Source organism: Drosophila gunungcola, chromosome 3R (assembly GCF_025200985.1).
Source record: "Drosophila gunungcola strain Sukarami chromosome 3R, Dgunungcola_SK_2, whole genome shotgun sequence".
NCBI lineage: Eukaryota > Metazoa > Arthropoda > Insecta > Diptera > Drosophilidae > Drosophila > Drosophila gunungcola.
The window spans coordinates 22,523,498-22,543,689 of NC_069139.1; the positions used below are offsets into that span (position 1 = coordinate 22,523,498).

Sequence of the window (20,192 nt, forward strand, 5' to 3'; positions counted from 1 at the left end):
TCGTTGCTTGAATCTATGAACTTTGCCCCACTTGCTGACATCTGTATGCACGTCGCTCAGTAAGGACATTTCACTGTACTTCAGTTTCTGTGAGTGTGAGTGGGGAAATTGAGAAAAGGGGAGGAGAGTGCAGCTTAAGTGCGACTTTGGCGGCGACTTTGTGTTTTTATAGCTGAGCCAAGCTGTTGAGCTGCCCTGTGATTCGGGGGCCAGGCGGCCAAAAGAAATGGCATAACGCAGCTTTGGGTTTTCTCCTTTACCTAAAGCTGTCGTAAAGTAGACTTCTTGCTTTTTTTGTATGTTCAAAATCGGTGTTAAAACTTCAAAGGGGTCAGGGCTAGAGAAAGTTACAAAGACAAGAGGGGAGAATAATTGAAACTAATGCTTCATTAGTTTTTGTGTTCGCTATGTTAAAATTGCAGAGAAACTAAACTTTTTGAGAATTTAATCAAAGTTTTATTTATGTTTTACCAAAATAGAAAGCTTGGTAAGAAAAGCGCAAGTCATAAATTCCCTTTCTTTATCAATATTATTAAAATTAATTGACAGCTGGATGGACAGTATTGAAATGTAGTTTGTCTATGTTAAATATCAGATTTCTCGAGAAACTGTGTGATAGTCTAAGATTAAACCCAATAGATTTGCAAGTCACAGATACTTTTACACCGCCCTCGAAATTGCCACACGATTCACATGATTAACAATAATTGATCATTTGTGCAAAGATGACTATTGCCTCTGGCAGTTTGACATTGCGCATACGCCGCATAGGAAAGGGTCATTAACTGGTCAACTGTTTTTGAGTGGACTTGCCAAGTCATTCGGTCGTTCGTTTTCGGCTGGTCAACTAATTGACAACATTTAGCATGCAGTTTCGCCCTCCTGCGAGCCCCGTCATTTGCCATCGCTTTGGCTTTTATCTGACATGCTGTCTGGCTTTTGTTTTGCCTGGCACTGTCAAAACTATTAGTCATGTTGTTTTTACTCGAGCTTAGCTTTGTTTAAAGCACAGCTGCCGTGTCACTTGTCTGACAGCCGCAGCAGCAGGATCCTGGCTGGATCCAGCTCCCTCATCTTTGTCCTTTCGCTTTTTTGGCCAAGTGATAAGCCGGGGGACAAAAGACAGGAGCCAGGACTCAAAGTGGACAGTTCCAAGAGTCTGTGGCATTGTGCGTGCTAGCTATGTGTGCAAAACGTTATTTTCTGCTTGCTGAGCTTAAGCAAATTATCCGTGATCCACACGAGAGTGCCACCTGCCCTCAACTTAAGCGTTTAGAAGTGCATAAGGAATATCTTTAAAGGATGAGAAATTCTGGAAAACACTTTGAATATTTTAAGTCCTTCTAATTGCAAATTACAAATTTAATTTTGTTAATAATGAGTGTTGGGAAAATAAAAATATATATATTTAATATATATAAATATACATATAATAATTGGTTAAGCTAAATATTTTTTTTATATGTGAATAATTGAAGTTGTTGCTATTTTTAAATTGCTGTGGCTTAAAGAATATACTTATATTGTGTAAAAAATATTCTTAAGATGTCATAAGTATTTATTTTGAAAAACAAGTTAGAATCCGTTCACCTTATAAAATGTACATATAAATAATAATTTTTTAAAGTAATTTCTTAAATCTAAAAAAAAAGCTTTCTCTAGTCTTGTTGGTTTTGCCCTAAGTGTAATCTACCCCTTTTGTTTGATATGCGAGCAAAACGAATGTGGCCACAAAATGTCCAATAGACAGCGACGACAATTTGCGAACATTTGCATCAAATATGTATGTAAAATCCCCACCGAAAAAAGGACGAGAGAAGGTAATAGTGAAGCGGAAGGGGGCGGCAGGGAGACTAAGCTACACGTATGCATAAGTTAGTAGGGCGTGGCCGCCGCCCCTTCCGGATCAAGCTGGCACTTGAAACTTTCGCCCGGCACACACAATAAAAGTGGAAGCCAAGATGGGCCCAGAATTTCGGTGGCAGGATGCTGTCGCCATATTCTGCCACTTGCAGTTAATATTCATGCAGTTTTTTGAAAAATTATACAAAAGTTGGCGACATGTGTGTGGGCGGCCGAGTGTGTGTGTGTGTGTGTGTGTGTGTGTGTGTCTGCGTTTGTGCTGTGTGTGCTTAAAGGAGTCTTCGATGCCAAGCATCATAAATTATAAAGCAGCTTGAAGGAGCGACAAAAGCAACAACGAACCGTTGACATGTCCCGAGTCCCAAGTCCTGCGTCCTGAATCCTGGCAGAAAGAAGCACGTGTGTTTGTGTTGCCTGTCACTGACAGCCACAATGGAAAGTTATTAAAAATAAAAAGCCGAAAAAGCTGGCAAAACTGAAGCCCGCGTAAGCGCTCGACTTAACTTCTCCCTTCGTCGAGGCGGGTCGAAATTTATGACACTCATGAAATATTCAGCATATTTCTCTAGTTGGCCAATGCCGAAAATCTGCCACGATAATGCGCCAGAATCGTCAGACAATGAAATGCATATCAAAAACACATTTGCCGGGGATAATGGAAAAGTGCAAAAAAAAAAAAAAATGCAAAAATTGCAAGCGCCACTCGGAATGGCAAATAAAATAAAAGCCCGAGCTGAACTTAATTTGCCGTTTAATGGCCTGCAGTACCCCGCCAGCTGACAAATTGAAAATGAAATTTAGCCAAAGTGCAGCCTCGACATTGGCCAACGGCCAACAAATGGGGGGTGGCTGTTTTTCCGCCCTTCGCTAACGCAGAACGTATGAAAAACTTTCGCTTTTTCGCTACCTTGCATGACCTGGCATTAAGGAGTGGCCGCCTTCCCGAGGCTTATCAGCGTGTGGATGGGCATCAGTAGCAGCAGATGTGGCAGGAATGGCACGGATAATTATGGTAATACCGGGGAAATTACACTACATAGTTGCACATATGCACTAGGCACTCAATTTATGCCCCACTTCAGATGAGTTTATGCGTGGGGTGCCGATGCCACAAAGTTGCATGCATTTAATGGCAATGCTCGAAAGTTTGTTCAGTTCTTTGGTGCATTTGCTAATTAATGCACTTGCAAAGTCAGCTGGAGGGTGTGCCAATCAAACTTTTATTTGACAGATTTCCCGGTCTGGGGATGCAATTTTCGCGGCAATGCAAAGTGGAAAATGTTGTCCCCATTTCGGGAATCTTTGCGCGTTTTGAGCTGCCTCCGTTTTATGGCCATATGTTCTTGTCAATTGTATATTTTAAGACAAACTGTTCGACTGTCATTCATTTTCAAAACTTGTCTTCTCTCTGTTACACTCGAAAACCATATAAACTAAATTATACACAACATTTTTATAGATTTACATTATTTTAAATTAACGTTTTAAAAATAGATTTCCAACGAATAACAATATTATACCATTATCGATTTTAATATTAAATCCTATTTGATAGTATTTTGACAAGTGCATTTTGAGAGAATTGCAGTTAAGTCAAGTGACTGCAACTTACTTTTTGTTATTCGTCCTGCGCTTTATTTTTTGTTTTACGTTGGTTTAGCGCTGGCAAACTTTGGTCGGTTCATCTTCTTCATTTTTGCTGCTCGGCTGCTAAAAGTTGTTAAATACAAAAGTTTGCCACTTAATACCAGTTCGAGTAATGAAATACGAGTCAAGCTGTAAGCAGCGATCCGAGTTCCCCGTAACAATCCTTCCAGCAAATTGAAGTTGAAGCATGCGGTTGGCAAACTTCTTCCTGCCATTTGCCGACATGCAACTGTTCCCGACTGTTTTTCGTCCAATCGTTTACCCAACCACCCACCCAGTCACCCAACCACCCACTCGACAATCCCCTCAGGGGCCAAAAACCAACTCGATTGCATTTGGCAATTGTTTGTTTAGCTTTAACCGCTCGACGCTTTACACATGTACTCGTCCCAATGGACCGGCAACCCAAGAATTTTGTGCAAAACTTTAGTTTGATTTCTTTTCGACCACGTTCGCCTTGGCCGGGCTTAATGAGAAAAGTCATTGGGGGCGTGGCTGCCGCGCCCATGTGCGGTTGCCTCCCCACTCCATACCGCTTCCTGCAGTTTTGGCCAGGTCAAAGTCATTTATCAAACGATGCCCGAAAAATAAATACTCGACTTAAGTTGCCTCTTATTTATCGTTCGCTGACTGTTGTTGCCAACAGAAAATAATGTCAATTTCTCAACTAGCCCTGGATGGGGTTAAACTTTCAATTGCGATCATTTATAACGAGTGGTGCTTGGCCGGCGAAGGAATCAAATTCTCTTCCTTACACTCGCCCTTCCGAAACATAATTTTCCGCGGACATTTTTGTAATTTATTTCCAGCATGACTTTGGCAAAATTTTGTAGCCTTAGCAAAAGAGGAAAAAAAATAAAAATCAAGTAAAGAAAAAATATACTTTGTTAAATTCGCGAAGTTTCAACTAAAGTGACAATTGCAACTTGTTGTTGCCTGTCATTGTGGACCTGTCGCATTTCAGACGTGAAGTAAAGCAAAAGTTTCCGCGTTACAAGTTGTCCTGCCAAACAATTAGGCAGGCTTCTTTTCAAAAACACAGAGGGAAAAAAGGAAGGATATTGTCCGTAAATTGTTGTTTAAACTTTTAAATATACGCACGAAATCGTTTTGACCATTTTAATTAGTTAAGATAGTTAAGATTAGTTAAGATAAGCAATATGAAGACAATAACTTAATAAAATTAAATTTTAAAATTGAAAAAAGAGCTTTAATCAATATTTTAGATATTTCTTAAACTGTTTAGTAAAATTTTTTTTCTAAACGGACTTAACTTTGATATCTGTTCTATTTTTTAATTTGTTTATATTTTTAAAATAGTTAAATGACTGTCAATTTATGAGAAAAGTTTTGAATACATTCCATTAATTAAACAACTTTAAAACTAAATTTTTGTTGTTTTAGTTTTTATATTATCATTTGATGAGAAAAGTATGAACTATTTGAAATTTATATATCTCACGTAAACACTGTCAAATTAATTAGCCATCAAGAGTGTTATTTTTCTTCGTGCATTATCTTTTAAGGCCTTGACCGCAGCGTAAGCAATTTGCTGGTCTCTGAAAAGTATGCTACAAAAAGAAGCGCGAGAAGGAAAGGGAGCGCATTAAAGCGTCAGTCGGGCGGTCATCAGGCACTTGCCAGTCGCCACATGCTGTTAATTTGATCAACATCAGCCCGGGGCTGAAGCGGCGACTTCATCCCGGCAATTTAGTGGTCAAACCCCAGCGGCTGGGCATCTAGGACAGCCGGCTAATGCTCGGGTTTTGCGTTGCAACTTGCGAGCGTGCACAACTAATTTCCCGTTGTCGCCACTTTCATGTCCACCATCCAGAGCACTCGACACCATCAAGCGGCAGTGGCAGGAAAAGCTGGTTTTCCTTCCCCCTTTTTTTTTTTGCGCTCTTCTTCGCTTTCCCTACGCCATTGGTGTGTGCCCTAACAAAGTTTTCATTACGCGTGCTGTGCGAAGTACTCCCGCTGCCATCTCGATTCCCCTTGCCCCGTTGGCAACTTTCTCTGTGTCTCTGGTTTCACCTGCTGTTGCTGTGGGGGAAAACAATGGGCTGCGGTTTCTTTTCATTTTGGTTTCTCAGTTATACTTTCTGTGCTCGCATTTTACAAATAATTGGGTTAGTTAGTCTCCGGGTGCAATGTCTGTTAGCCCTTTTTTGCACTCTCCAACACCTCCGACTCCTGGCCATTAGCTCATTGTGATGGCCACTGACCACCTGTGGCTATGAAAAGTACTTTACAGGAAATGTGGTAAATCATACCATATATATGCAAAAGCAAAAGAACGATTTATACTGGCACTCTCTAAAAGTTTGTTTTTTTTAAAGCAAATAAATATTTTTTGAAAAAAAAACAACGCAGAATATTTTGCACATTTGCAATCATCTGCAAATTATAAATTGATTTTAAATTGCCCGTTCTCTTTTTTGCAATAGAAACAAATTCTGGTTTATTTTTCACTTAATTTCATGTTTGAATAACAGTACACAAATTGATTTTTTATCTCATTTTTATGGCAAGCACTTTTTGTAATTCAAGTTCATTAGTTTTAATTAGTTTTCTCTTTTGACCGTTTATGAAAACATTTTTTCTACTTTCCTGTTAATCCAATGCAACAAATTTTTAATTTCCCCAAAGGCCTTTGCTCGAAAAGTGGACCAGAAAACATGTTTAGCTGTCCCCCAGCTGCCACCTGCCAATGTTAATGACCGACAGAGGGAATCCTTTCGGGCACATAAATTTGCATTCAAGTGGCTTCTGTCAGAAGCTAAACAAACAACAATTTGTCTTGTATTTCGTCCGGTCCCTGAACGAAACAAAACAAAACAAAACGAAACGAAACGAAAACGAAAAGCCACTAATCATCGTTTAAAAAGCTGCCACTTGACATCCAGCCAGCACCTGTCCAGCTAATTGAACTAATGAAATACTCTTGCCTCGTCCAGTAACCAGTTGTTAGTTCCCAGGACCTCTGACTTCTTCATATCTCGTCCTGCGAGATTGTGGAAATTAAAAGGCTTGCTTGGGCTCTTTGTTTGCACAAAGGCTGTTGATAATAAATTAGACTGGCTACATTTTTGTCACCATGGAAATGCCGCAAATGGATATTTATGGCTGCACCTCCTCCCAGTCGCTATCTCCATCTGGGAAACTATTTCCACCTTGTACGAGGCAGGGGATCGAGGGAGCCCCTTTATTGGCCACGTGCTAGTGATTTTGTCAAGTGACCGGCTCTTTATGTCCGGTCGGGGACATAATGTTGTTGTCCAGCCTGGTTAATTAAGTATTTATGCAATGAGTGTGCATATGGCAATACATATTTTAATTATTTATTGATGTTTGTACGAACAAGCTTTAATATGTCCTTTAATTGCCGACTGATTGTGTGTTGAGTTTCAAAGCTTTTTGCTTAATTCAGGAATTTGTCGCTTATATACCTTGTCTTAAAATCACTTACGTGTGTAGTAAATAAACTTAAAATATTTGTTTAGCTTCTTTCACTTTAAAATAAATAAAATTTGTCTTTTAAGTATTATGCTGACAAACCAAGCCAAAAGCAAATAATTTAACTTATAAATTAAGATGAATTTTTTTTAGCTAATTAGCATTATTTGCATTTGTATCGTTTTAAGTTTTTAATTTATGAATGCAGGCCAGTAATGCGAGCACGAAAACATATTTCTTTCGAGATTTATGAGCAATTTCAAGGCAAAATTAAAGCAAGCTTAGAGCAAGCCTGAATACATTGTTTGTGCAATTAAAAGGAGAAAACTAAAATATGCTCTGGCCTTTGCCTGTTGCCCTTTTGGATTTTCAATTAACTCGGATAAACCTGGCCTGTAGCAGCTCGATCTTTGACGGCCAATGTTAGTTATTAAAACATAAATTCACTTAGGTGCATCTCAAAAAATTATCCGTGGTTCATCCGGCTGGTACTGGCAGTTGGGCGGGTAGAGAATTAAAAGCCAGGTTACAGGATGTGCAAGGGCCCCACTTTAGTGGACCATGTTGCCGGCGGGATGGTGGGTGGCCCTGATAGTGCACAAATTGTTTAGCTGGCAGCGTCAACTTTTTACTGGCAACAATGTAATTTATTTAATTCACCCCGCCTCAGCACCCCTACAGCTCTTAATTTTTCCACGCTGGAAAGCAATTTAAACTGGCAACAGTTGCTAAGTCACACCCCCTTCTACGAAATTCCTGCGTAGCCGCGTTTGTGTTGATTTCATTTGAATTTATGCTAAATTGTCAGTTTCGCAGTGCGTGTTATCCTGGCGGATTGGCTGTTGTCCTTGCTGCTTTTGTTGGCGAGAAGTAAACTTGCTTCGCATCGCTTTGCTGGGAATTATAATTTCAAATGATTGTGCGTACAATCAGTTGTAATTAGCATATTTAATTATATCGCGCATAAATATTCATGAGTCGCAAATTGCAGCCAACTGAGGGCCAACACTTTGACAAGCTGAAAGCCCGATTAGGGGAACGGCCAATGGGCAAAGTTGGCAGTGCCGCATTGATTGATATATGAATCGCTTGATTGATTGATTTCCAGCGTTGCTATAACCAAACACTAGCCATTCAAAGCAAACACAAATAAAACATACAAGGGCAAACAATTGAGCAAACACTATCAATATGCAATTAAAGTCATGTAAACGATATTTACAGATAAATAGGACTCGTTCGGCTCCTCTGCCCGCCCTTTCTGTCCACATTTTACCGAACTAATTGACAGGAAAATATTCCAATGGGGCGTCCAGATGTGGGGGGCAATTAGTTATTGTCTGCACTTCAATGTAAATGCCACTTTTCGTATCGGGTGACACTTAAAATCGATAATGCATTATTACCTAGACAGCCATTACTCATACGCCATGTCTGACAAGCGGACAACGATTATCCTTTGTGTGTTGTGTGTTTGGGGTATGGCCAGGCGGCTCCATTCATAATTAAGGGCAATTAGTTGGCCCAGTTGCAACAGTTTGCCACATGCTGCAATTGGCAATTTGGCAAATTGTTTTGGACAGCCAGTTAGCCAGTTGGCCATGCCCGAACTGTTCACAAAAATCGAAATTAATTTGCCCTTCCCGAAAAAGCAGGCTTCGCAAAATTAGCCAGCAGCGGCGGAAATGAACTTGTTCCCCGGCTCTCGGACACGAGTTCATTTACATTTGGCCAGACCGAACTCCGCATAATCGTTGGATTATGCTGTTGCATCAACGGGACAACAGCTCCTCCAGCAGCAGCAACAATAACACTCACTTAATAACTTGGCCCAAAGTGTAACAGCAATTACATGGCGAACCGGAGACAGGACAAAAGGGAGTCGCTGGCGAAGCGAAACGAAACGAACCGGGAGCGGAACAATGGCGAAAAACACAAAGTAAACTCGCCCGGCAGCAGCTTGTCCAGCAACAATGTCGCAAAAATGTTACTTCTCTTGATTGACAGCAACAGCTAAAACAACTACAGCAACTACAACATTTTGCCATCTTGTCATTGTGTGAGATACACTACGAAAAAGCGATTTAATAATTATCACAAAGACATAATTATATAGACAAACTTTCAGAAGAACAAAAATATTTTAACATACAAAACTTGAAATATAGGAAGAGTATTTTATATTTTTTACTTTAAAAAGCTATGTTTTTTTTTTTGTATATTCGGCTAGTACATTATAAGTCTGAGATTATACGACAATTCTAAATAGCTAATTTATCCAAAAAGACTGCCTATTTTTCTAAAATGCATGTAAAACAATTGAACTATCACCTTCTTCTTCAACTTCATCTAAGAATATTCTAAATAGCTTATCTAACCTATTTGGTTAGACTGCCAATTCTTCTAAAATCTATATAACAAAAATAAATTGTTACCATCTTCTTCATTGTCACATATTTAATTAATCTATTTTTTCAACTTTATCTGAGAGCATAATACAATTTTAAATAGCTAATCTAACCTATTTGGTTAGACTGCAAATTCTTCCAAATTGTATATATATTGTCACATATTTAAATAATCTTTTTTTCAGATTTCTCGAAATTAAAAAGCGACGCAGTTTTAGCTCATACACAATTTAGCTATGAAACCTTTTTTTCTTACTGCACATGATCTTAAGAGGTTTCCCTTAAGTCGCCTCCTGTGGCCGCCACATCATTTATTAGGCAACTCGTGCTGCTACTTTGCGTGGGTGCTCGAAACGCTGTCCTTTGTCATAACTAAGGCAGCTTGCTTAGCCAGCTTACACTCCTGCAGGGTCCTTGAGTCGGCAACTGGCCGCATACGTAACGAACTCAAATGAAGTTGCCTGAAAGTGAATCAATTTGCATAGAGTTTATGCTTTTGCCACTGCCAGTCTACTTGTTGAGAACTCATTAGGAACATTGTCTGGAAACTTGAGAGTGTTGTTGGCAAGGCCAGCGGCCCAGATTGACTCGAAACTTCCGCAAAGGAGAAACACTTGCACTTAAACGAAGGTCTCTAGCCCGATTTAACATATGTGGCTTACTCAGCAAACGGTACCATCGCAGGGTAATCACATTCCACAGCGCTCAACATCGAGCTGTGATTCTCTGATCACAGCCAAAAGGCAACTGAGAATAATAGCTGCCTAGGCATACGATTCGGTTTAAAAATAAATTTTAAAAATAATATTTCACTCTGTAAGACCCGAAAAAACGAAGCCGTATAAAACCCTTAATGGGTCAACGACAAAACCACTGACAGCTGTTTAAACGATCCACAGTAATGTGTTTTCCATATTGTTTTACTCACGTGAAAGTAAAAAAAGTGTCGAAAGAGCGAGGAAAATCCGAATATTACTAAAAAACTAAATCAAAACTGAATGACCGACCTTGCCAAAGATCGCACAAGGAATGCATGCAGCCTCTGGCCCTGTGCCCTTATTTATAATACGACAGAGATCTGAATTTACGAGTAAATGCCTAAGCAAATAACAGGCTGCCGACTGTTTCGCCAGGTGTTTTTTTCCGCAGAACGCGCCTTGCTGTACTGGTAGATCGGGTTAAACGGAATCGGGCTAGACACAAATGTTTGCCAGACAATAAAATCATATAATGAGCCAACGTCAGTTGCGGTGATAGCCCAATAGCCTCGCTCGGTGGGTGGGAAGTTACCTCGACCTAGAGCACTTAATCGGAAGTGTTTTTCCCAGACAGACGCTGCGCAGAGTTTTATCTAAACGATCCAGAGCGGAGCCCATAACTCATTTGTGTTTGAGAGATGTAGTCTGCGTCGTCGTTCTAGCCAACTAATTACTAGTTTTAAGTGGATTAAATGCGGCGCACGGCCAGGAGGTTTGTGCACCGACTGTAGTCATGATTAACTGAGTTTTTACTTTATACATATATGCATCTCTGATCAACTGTAGCTTGTTGAGTTCGGCTACTGCGATGTAAAGTGTAATTTACGGCCGCCACTTGGTTATTTAATGAGGCATCATTTTCATTTGCCACAAAAAACTTTGAGACCACAAAATTTGAAGTTCATATTTTTCTCCTCAGCGCCGGCGACTGGCTTTGGTTTTAGCTTTAACATCAGGTTGTGCCATCTGCTTCATAAATTTTCATTTGGCTGAAATCATAATGTGAAAAAGGAGGAGAGGCCGCCGCTTAAGTATCCTAAGCCCGGCATTGTGGGTTGAATTTGGTGTAGCAGATTTAATTTATGTTTCATTTTTCACACCAAGGCCAGGTCGGCTGGCAATCGCCAAAGGTGCTCCTGACGCCCTTTCAACAAGTATATGTTCATACATATATATATATGTATATATATATGGGTGGCTTCGAGTGGGGGTTTATGTGCCTATAAATATGCTAAATTTATGCGGATGCTGTTGCAGGTTTCCCGGCTTAGCCATGCAAAACAAAAATTGAAAGCAAAACGATGAAAAAGTTAGCTCTCTTTACATGGCTAACTAATTGAAATTTACGCTGAGCCAAACGGTTTTTTGTAGTTCTAATTTATGTATGAACCTGCGAGAGCTCAAATCTTAGCAAGTTCATTAACACTCAAAAAGTGTGTCACAAAAAAGGGTGCAAAAATAAGTTTCTTCCTTATTTTTGGCATTTCTTAATGTCAATAAAATTAAAATTATGGTTTCTAAAATTATTGTGTCTTCCCGAATGTTTGCAATACTCAAATGAACTTCCAAAAATGTGCACAGAAGAATGAAACACAGAATAAGCTTGAAAAAAAACAGACTTTCGTATTGATGAAATAAGTAAAAATGTAAGCGTTAAATGTTAAGGAAAACTTATTTTTGTAATCCCACTTTGTAAATATTTACTTCAACTAACACAGTGCAAATATTAACTCATTTGCTTGCACACAGTATTTCACGCATGTTTCGGATTAAATATAAGTTAATTTAAACAACATCAGCTTTATTTGGCCCCTGTGATGAGAACGCTGTTTGCTTAATGCTTAAATATTCAACAGGGAAAACGTTATCAAAAATTCATAAGCTTTGTGAAAATATCGAATTCATTGCAGCATATTTTTGTTGTCGTTGTTTTCGCTATACTTTATTTTGTTTTTCACTGTTTTTGTGTTGTGCAATATTATTTATTTTTTGTTTTTCTTTTCTGTTTTGATGGCCAACAAAACGATAGCTGAAAAAGGGCGAGAAGAGCTGAAATTTTCGCCGAACCACACAAATCAATTTGCAATTGCGCTCATTGTAAGAATGCGAACGAAAATGTTTTTATTACAATAGTTTTGGTGCGGTTTTTATTTATTTACCACAATAACGATAACGACAACGACTGAGGCAACAATTTCCCCCCAACAAATTGTTGAGTTTTTAGTTAAATTTTTGCAGCTGTTGCACTTATTTTTTGCTTCAATAACATTCAACCTCCATTGAATTCGGTAGTTGTTATACCTGCTTTACGCCTTTGTGATTTTCTGCACGGGTAATTGCTAGAAAAAGGAATTTTCGATGTGCAAAGCGATGGATCATTTGCATTTTCAAAACATATTTAATTTTACAAACCATTTTATGCCAATTTAAATGCGGTATTAAGACATTTCAATTATCACTTTTCAGATTGTTTAACTAGTCTCTCGCTTTATGATTCATTTAATTCGTGCATTTAACTAAAAGTGGCAACAAAAGTCGGTAGCTTGAAATATTTCTCAAATTCCATTAAAAAATTAACACATGATTGTGCTCGCAGGAGACATAAACATTTATAACACCCCAACTCGACTACTGAATCTCGGGCAGCACTCCGCCCTGCTTTCCACTCGTCAGCACTTACCTTTAATTAAATGATTTATGCTAATTTTGCGCCGCGTTGCTGAGTTAATTAAATTCTAGCGAATGGTGGCGCCGTCTTCGCCGGTGTCTGGATGATTAGTAGGCCGCCCTGTGATGTGGCTATTGTGGAGCGTTTATTGTTAGCCACCTAATTACCATCGATTAGCTGTATTGCAGCACATTGAATGAATATTGTTTAGTGTTTATATATATGTCGAATGCACTGTGTCGGCCTGAAGTGGGTAAATATTGATTGCTAGCCTCGGGGGCAGATGGAAAAGCGCACAGCAAAAAGCACAAATCTGAGATACTTTTGTAGTTCATTTGACTGCACATTCTGATTGCTTTCTGTGTGTATGCCAGCAGATCTAAATTGGATTTCGAATTATAAAAGCGCTCAGAGCCGTATTAAAAACCTAGGCTTAGCTGAGTAAATTAAAGTAATCAAAATGGTCTGCCAAATTAAATCTATTTGTCCAACACACACTTCATCATCTGCTGGGCATCGTTTCAATTAGTCGAAACAAACAACTCAAAACAAAAATAGTCTAGCAGAAAATAATGGAGTTAGTCAGCACTACCGCCCACCCAGCCACCCACCAGCTTCCCAGTGGCGATAACAATAAGCAATCAACTGGGTGCCCTGAGTGGTGCTATCTCTCCGAACCATCGGCTATCAGCCATCAGCATTCATTTGCGTGTTTTCGCGTGTAAAGTGTCACACATCGACTATTGTAAATATTCCGCGTGCCGAAACTAATTGATAATACAAAACCCACCTCAAAACAATACCGAAACAGCAAAAATTGATACTGCCAATGTTTATTTTTATGCACTCCAGTGTGTCAGCCATATTGTATTCATTTGGCGCTTCAGTTTCGATTGAATAATGTGATTTTCAAATTAAAATCAGTTAGCCGCCTGTCTATTAGTCTGCTTCCTGGTACCATTACATTTGATTAGTCTTGATTGCCAATTGGTTTTTTTTTTTCCAAAAATTTCCTCCCAATTTTGAATCATTTTTAAGTTCCAACCTGGCGGGTAAATTATCTAAACAAACAAATTAGTTTTTTCCCCAGAATATCTCCTATCTTATAACATGACTCACAGACGTCACCCTAAATAACAGCAAACCAATCAAGCTTAATTATGAAATGGAAGTCTAGTTTTTATATCATTTCAAAATTTTCATTTCTTTCTCCCCTAAGCCTTTCGAACATTACAAATTTATAAATTAAAGTTATCTCGTGATCACAATTATCGGAATCGCCAGACGAAGACAAAGTATTACTAAGAAAATACTGAAACAGGTGAAGTTTCTTAGCGACAGCTAAATAAATATTATTTCAAAAAACAAAACACAAAGTTGACACTACAGATGTACGCACGCATTTGGATCAAAACAAATGTTTTAAAAAAAAATCTAGCTCTCTTCTAATGTCTAACTGAAATAAATATATAATTAACTATGATTATTTGAATTCTTAAAAATATATACATCTCTTGGCCAACTTCAAATCTACTATATTAACTTATTTAAAGTTTGGAAATGAGTTGTTATTTTAACTGTCAGTCAAGGCATTGCGATGATTAATTAGGCAAATATAATTAAGGCAACTTTTCCCATGAATTATCTTTCACGTTTTTAAGAAACCGCCTTACCCAACAGGTGATAAAATCTTGTCATATCTGGTTTAAGCCCTAAAGATACCAGAGTTTTATGGCTGATCTTCTCCGTGCTAAAGTATATCCCAGTCCCAGTTCCAGCGCATCTCTATTATTGTGTTTATTTATTTTTTATCAACAAATTGAGTTCTCATGTTTGGCATGGAGATACTTGCACTTGCACTTGCATTGACCGACAGGCAAACAAGTAAACCACTTGGAGCACTCACAGACACTGGCCATTGTCACTGGCATTTCTACAGCTCTCGGCAGCTGAGTTTACCGCTCTTCTGACCACACGATCCCGAAACCCCTGAAAACATGGAAAACACTGGAAACACTGAAAACAGTGAAAACACTGAAAACCCCGTAGGACCGTCGAGGCTAACGAAGTGCGTTTGGCCGACTTTAGTGGTGCGGTGCATTTGTTGGATGGGCGAAGTCGAGTGGAGCAATGCACTTGAGTGATTTTTTATTGTGACACGCGCATGCTGTGCAGCAAATTAAATGCTTCATCCACAATAACAGCAATGAGAGATGTAGCTCCAGGGGCCAGCATTTCTCTGCATTCCTCTGACAAGCAATTAAAATGCGTGGCAAATGTGGCCGAGAAAAATTGGTAAAACGCTGCCGCTGCAGACTTTAATTGAGGCTCAAGCAGCCAGCCGAGTGGGTGTGCATGTTTACGCACTCTTGCCACACACTGACAGTTTCAATTTTCCACTCCAGTCTATGAAAATGTATTTTTCCATTCATTATTCATTATTTTTAATGACTCCCACAATGATAGTGAAACAGACCAAAAAGAGTAGCCAAATGGCGATTCAATTTAAATATGTATGTGTTCTGTGACTTGTTTCTCCGAGCTGGGCAAATATAAAAATTGAAAATTTTGTTTATTTGCTTACTCAAATATTACACCATATTGTGTTTTTTTAATTCGGGTTTTCCAGACATATTTATTCGCCATTAAGGCTTGTCACTCACGGGCTACTAAAAACGTATTTGTTTATTTTCAACACTTATTATGTGATTCCTTTATATGAGTTTGTTTTCGGTGCTTCCCATGCCACTGACTCAGAGCACTGGCAGCTGTCTTGATATTTATTTTAACTCATGATCGCTAAATATTTAGACTCGTCTGCAACTGCAAAGCACGTGATCACAAATAGCTACTAAATCCAACTCGTTCAGCTGGGTTCACAGACCATGGACAACATTTAACTGGTTGAGCATTGAAAGCGGATTATATTTTGCACAAAATCATTTAGCATACGCCCGGGGATTATGGGCATATTAAGAATGTAATTAATTTGAGCTTGTATCAATGAAAAGCTACAGTAAAATAAACAACAGCAATAACCGCACAAAATAAACCGAGTTCAAACGACAAAGGAAAAAAAAAGAGAAGGAATTCGCGCAGTACTGCGCAAAAGTCTGCAAAATAAATATACATAAAATAAATAATTAAATGCATATACGAAACAATGCCTGGTGAGGAAAAGGGCGTAGTCCTTGCACACCCGCTCATTATTTATATTGTATATGCACTTTCAGCGCCTACCGTCGTCCCAAGATTTATGATCCCCGGCCAAAGGGCGGGGTCTTGGGCCAAGGGCCTCGGACAGCCGACAGCGGACAGCGGACAGCCGACTGAGATTGACATAAATAAAAGGGGACTGGTCGGCTGCCGGTGGCTTGTTGGCTAGTTGGCTTACTACCGACTGGTTAGCCGGTTGTTTCGTTCGTTTGGCTGGCCAAGGAGCATGAACAAAATTTTGGCCTGCCTGCTGTATTTACAACGCTGATAAATGCCAGCGCTGGCGAAAGATGAAAGTTCGATACACTTAAAAGGCTTCTGGGCTTTGAAATTCAATGCAATTCCATATGCAAGTGCTAACAGAAAAATGAAATAACTGACAACTGGCTTACTCACTGTGTAATGTTTATTTTAACGCTTTAAAGTCGGTCAACAGATATAAACGAATGTTGGCACTACTGGTTTACTATTTGTGGATAAATTCCCAAAGTTATAATTATGTTCTGTGGTTTTGTAAGCCAGGTTCACTTTCTTTTTCTTTAATTTTTCCGTTTACCATGGTTACTTTGCCTTAAAAATTACTTGGCTCAAAAGTAAGGCTTTTTCGAGGTTTGTGTTTCGTTCCTATCTTTTTTAAGAAAGTCAATACTTTTTAAAAAATGCCTAAAATATAATACCAAGTAAGTTTAACTTGGAAGAAATATAAATTAGTGTTTTAATAAATCATTAAATCGTTTTAAAAACGTATGACTTTTGTAGGATCTTTTTAAATCTACAAGCTCTAATTGATTATTAACTACAACTTTGCAAACCTATTGATTTAGTTGAAATACCTTTCTTAAATGTAGGAATAATGATATTTTCGTAAGTACAGGACACGACAGGCCATGGAGAGCAAAACGAAATCAAAGGAACAGAACACAAATTTATCTGGGGCGATTTATGGAGCATGTTTTGGGACCATGTCGAGAGCACACATTCGGACTCACATCCCATCCGAATGTGAGCGAAGAAATAAGGGGCGGTCCCAGGACGTCCTGCTTGTTGAGTTCATAAATAGCGATGTTGCATGCAACTTGAAGAGCACCACGGTTCAGTTCTGGGTTGGGTCTGCCTTTGGCTTTGGCTTTGGCTTCAGCTTCAGCACTCGAGGCTCTAATTTTTATGAGCATGTTGCGTGCAACTGGAGGGCAGGCCAGGCAGCATACTTCAAGGTGTTCCCCCGGGCTTTTGTTGCTGCTCTTCCTATTTTAATGCAGTGACGTCAGCAGCAAAAGCAGCCAAACCGACTCGACTGAAAGTTTTGCTTTTGGTTTGTATTTTTATGTGATTTAATGCTGGCACTGGTAAAAAACATTTAAATTGCTTTATCATGAGAAGAGAGCATATGAGGATGTTTCTGTGTAGTGCACATTCCACATACGCCCCATGCGCCCTTCTGAAAACCTAGCGAACAATAAAAATTATGCCACATAATGACGTCGTGTCCGCCCCCAAAGGGAAGGGGAAAATTGAAAACAGCATTCGGCTTTTTTTTTTGCACCGTTTTCGTTGGGTTTCGTTTGCCGTTTTGGTTTTCGTCTGTCCGGCGTTGCATGTGGCAAGCAATTCGATCAGTCGCCAGCGGCAAGTTGCAATCATTTTGGCCCCGCCAAATAGAGCAAAGAAAATGTGAGCCCGATAACTGGAAGAGGGCTTTCAACGCAGCAAAGTTTGCCACAAAACTATCAGCAACACTGCCACTTCATTGCTGCAGTCGTTGTTTTTGTTGTTCGAGTGGCGTCAAGGAAGAAGCTGGTGAAAGGGAAGCCCGAATGTTGGACAGAATTGTAAGGCGCCAAACAAAAAAAATTTTAAATATAAAATACTAAGCTTGCCATTTCTCTTAAGTTCTCTAGGAATCTAGTCTTCCTTGAAAATCTATTTTCTTTAAATATAAAATTTGTAATCGGCAAGGAATTTATTGCTCAAAAGGGGAATTCTTAGATTCCATTTCATATTTTTCCGAGTGTTACTGTGGACTGCGGATTTGATTTCGACTTTTAGGTTGGTTCCCTGCCTGCTTAGCGTGTTGGGCAAACAGAACTGGAAGCCACAAGAAACTGGGTTCGGCTTCCGTCTGGAGCTTCTGGGTTACTTTGGTTCACTTTGCCCTATTCCCATCCAACTTTCATTGATTACTTTGTTATAGATTTTTTCCATTTCTCTTCTGGTCGGCTGTGTGTATGTTTGGCGGGGAGTTGGACTGATTTGCAACGCAAGTAATGCAACTGCAGACGCTCCTTTGATTGTGGCAATCAGAGCTAACGAAAGGGTGCCAAAAGTTTGTGTAATTTCATGTTTCATGTAAACAACTCGTGGTAAAGGATATGTCTTTAATTCACTATAAAAGTAAATTACAAAACCCATTTTAAACTTTAACCACAGTACAGCGATACTTTGCCCAATCGAATTGCAATTAAAATGCGAACCATGCCCGAGCTTATGATTAGAGTAAAAGATCCCCGCAATTTTATGCACGTAGCCCGTCGATTCAACTTCAAATAGCCGGAGCGCATTAGCCGCGAATAATATTCAGGCGGCGTCGCGTCGCCGTCACCATCACCATCGCCATCGCCAATCGCCATGCCAACAACAATTAGGCAGAAGTTGAAATACGAGCAGCGACGACCAAGAGACGGTTGTTAATAGTGTTGAAGATGGCCCGCTGGTGCGGACCTGGCTCTGGAATTGGGCCTGCACTTAAGCACAGCGACTGGATCTCAACTTTGGCCAAATGGAATTGAAATGACAAGCAGCGGAAAGGGAGAAAGGCATGCGTTTTGCTGCGCCCTTTTACACCGGGCGAAACAAAGACGAAATTTGCAGTCTATCAATTTTTTTAAGAGAGATTTGAGTTTTAGTTATTAGGAAGGGAATATTTAAATTATGTACCCAAATTATGAAAATTTATTTTTCTATTTTTTTTGATTATTTTTACTTGTTAATTTAAAATAAATTTTATTTTTTATTTTTTTATATATCTGTCATGGAACGATCGAAAAATTTTGCTGAAAATCATCATAGTTTCAATGTCTTTAAACATAATCGCAACTAAACCAAAATGTAGATGTTTCAACGAATATTACATATATTTTGCAATAGCTGCAAGGGTACATAAGCTTCGGCTGCCGAAGTTTGCTTCCATTTTGATCAGTGTACAGTTTTGATTCCTGATATTAACACCATTCTTTTCCCCTGTGTACAGGCACACAACTGGAAAGGATTGGACCGGGATGGTCGGTGATGCGAAATGCGAATGGGATGTGATGCCCAGCTGGATGCCGCCTATTGGCCTGTTGTTGTCACATTTATCACGGCTGTCCAATTGCGGGGAACAGGGCGTGCAGAACAGAACTTGCTGCAGGTCAAGTTACAGGCAAGTGAGATCTTTAAAGTCGATGCCGCTGCTGATGCCTCGTCGATTTCTTCAGCCGGACAAACAAACGAAATGGAACGGGTAAGCTGCATTTGGCCCGAGGACGCCCTTTGTGTGCGCCGGTTCTACGAACTGGCATGCAAAATGTATTTTTATTGAATTTCATTGATAAATGCTGCTTGCAACATGCAGGGCTCCTTACTGTTGCTCCTTTGGTTGTTTGTTCGATGGCAATTCGATTTCTGATTGCATGCCGGGGCATATGTATGCTGCTACTTGGGGCTCCTTTTAATCGACTTAAATCCAATTTGGGTCATTTGCAATCAGTCGCCCAAAGGTAACCGAACTCTCCCAGCAAGTCATTCAACTTTTGTGAAATGTCTGCGAATTCTGCCATCGATCTGTATTGATTAGCCGAAAAACTAGGTAGTATCCGAGCATCTGGCGAGAGTTTCGCTCTAGTGGAACTCGTTATTTTTTTTTTCGTTTTTTATGACACCTCTTACGGTTGTTTGCCGAAATCGATTTAAAAATAGTTAAGTCGCGTCATGTGATGCCAATTAATCAGCCGAAAGTGCCAGAAGTTGCGACGGCTTTTGGGCAGGCAGACCTAGTGCAGTTGCAATTATTAAGTAAATCAGCCGCAGTCACACAGTCATCAGCAGAGCAAACACACCTTGCAGTCATCCACATGACTCAGAACCTCTGGCTTAAGTGTGCTTAACACTGTTTACTGGCTGCAATGGCCAAATAAT

The 20,192-nt window shown here is 39.5% G+C and overlaps 1 protein-coding gene and 1 long non-coding RNA gene across 10 annotated transcripts in view; one reads left to right on the plus strand and one right to left on the minus strand.

Annotated features, from left to right (window-relative positions):
* The window catches only part of LOC128252368 (sodium-coupled monocarboxylate transporter 2), a 36,539-nt gene that overhangs the window by 11,167 nt on the left and 5,180 nt on the right, over positions 1 to 20,192 (minus strand). Inside the window, exon 1 of one of the 7 annotated variants that reach the window (XM_052980079.1) lies at positions 10,306 to 10,311. The exons of 4 other annotated variants lie outside the window; for them this stretch is intronic. Coding sequence is in view for 2 of the 3 variants with exons in the window: in XM_052980037.1 (XP_052835997.1) it covers positions 10,040 to 10,089 (50 nt within the window). In the remaining variant the exon portion in view is untranslated. Of the gene's footprint in view, positions 1 to 10,039; positions 10,105 to 10,305; positions 10,312 to 20,192 lie in introns of those variants that run through there. 2 more of the 7 variants (XM_052980037.1, XM_052980030.1) reach the window with 2 other exon arrangements.
* Positions 17,942 to 18,930, plus strand: LOC128252526 (uncharacterized). Of its 3 annotated transcripts, none has more exons than XR_008267316.1 (3): positions 17,942 to 18,065; positions 18,211 to 18,379; positions 18,447 to 18,930. It is a non-coding gene; the product is annotated as an uncharacterized LOC128252526 (long non-coding RNA). The 3 variants fall into 3 exon arrangements; XR_008267315.1 differs by having other exon boundaries at positions 17,953 to 18,160; XR_008267314.1 differs by having other exon boundaries at positions 17,953 to 18,151.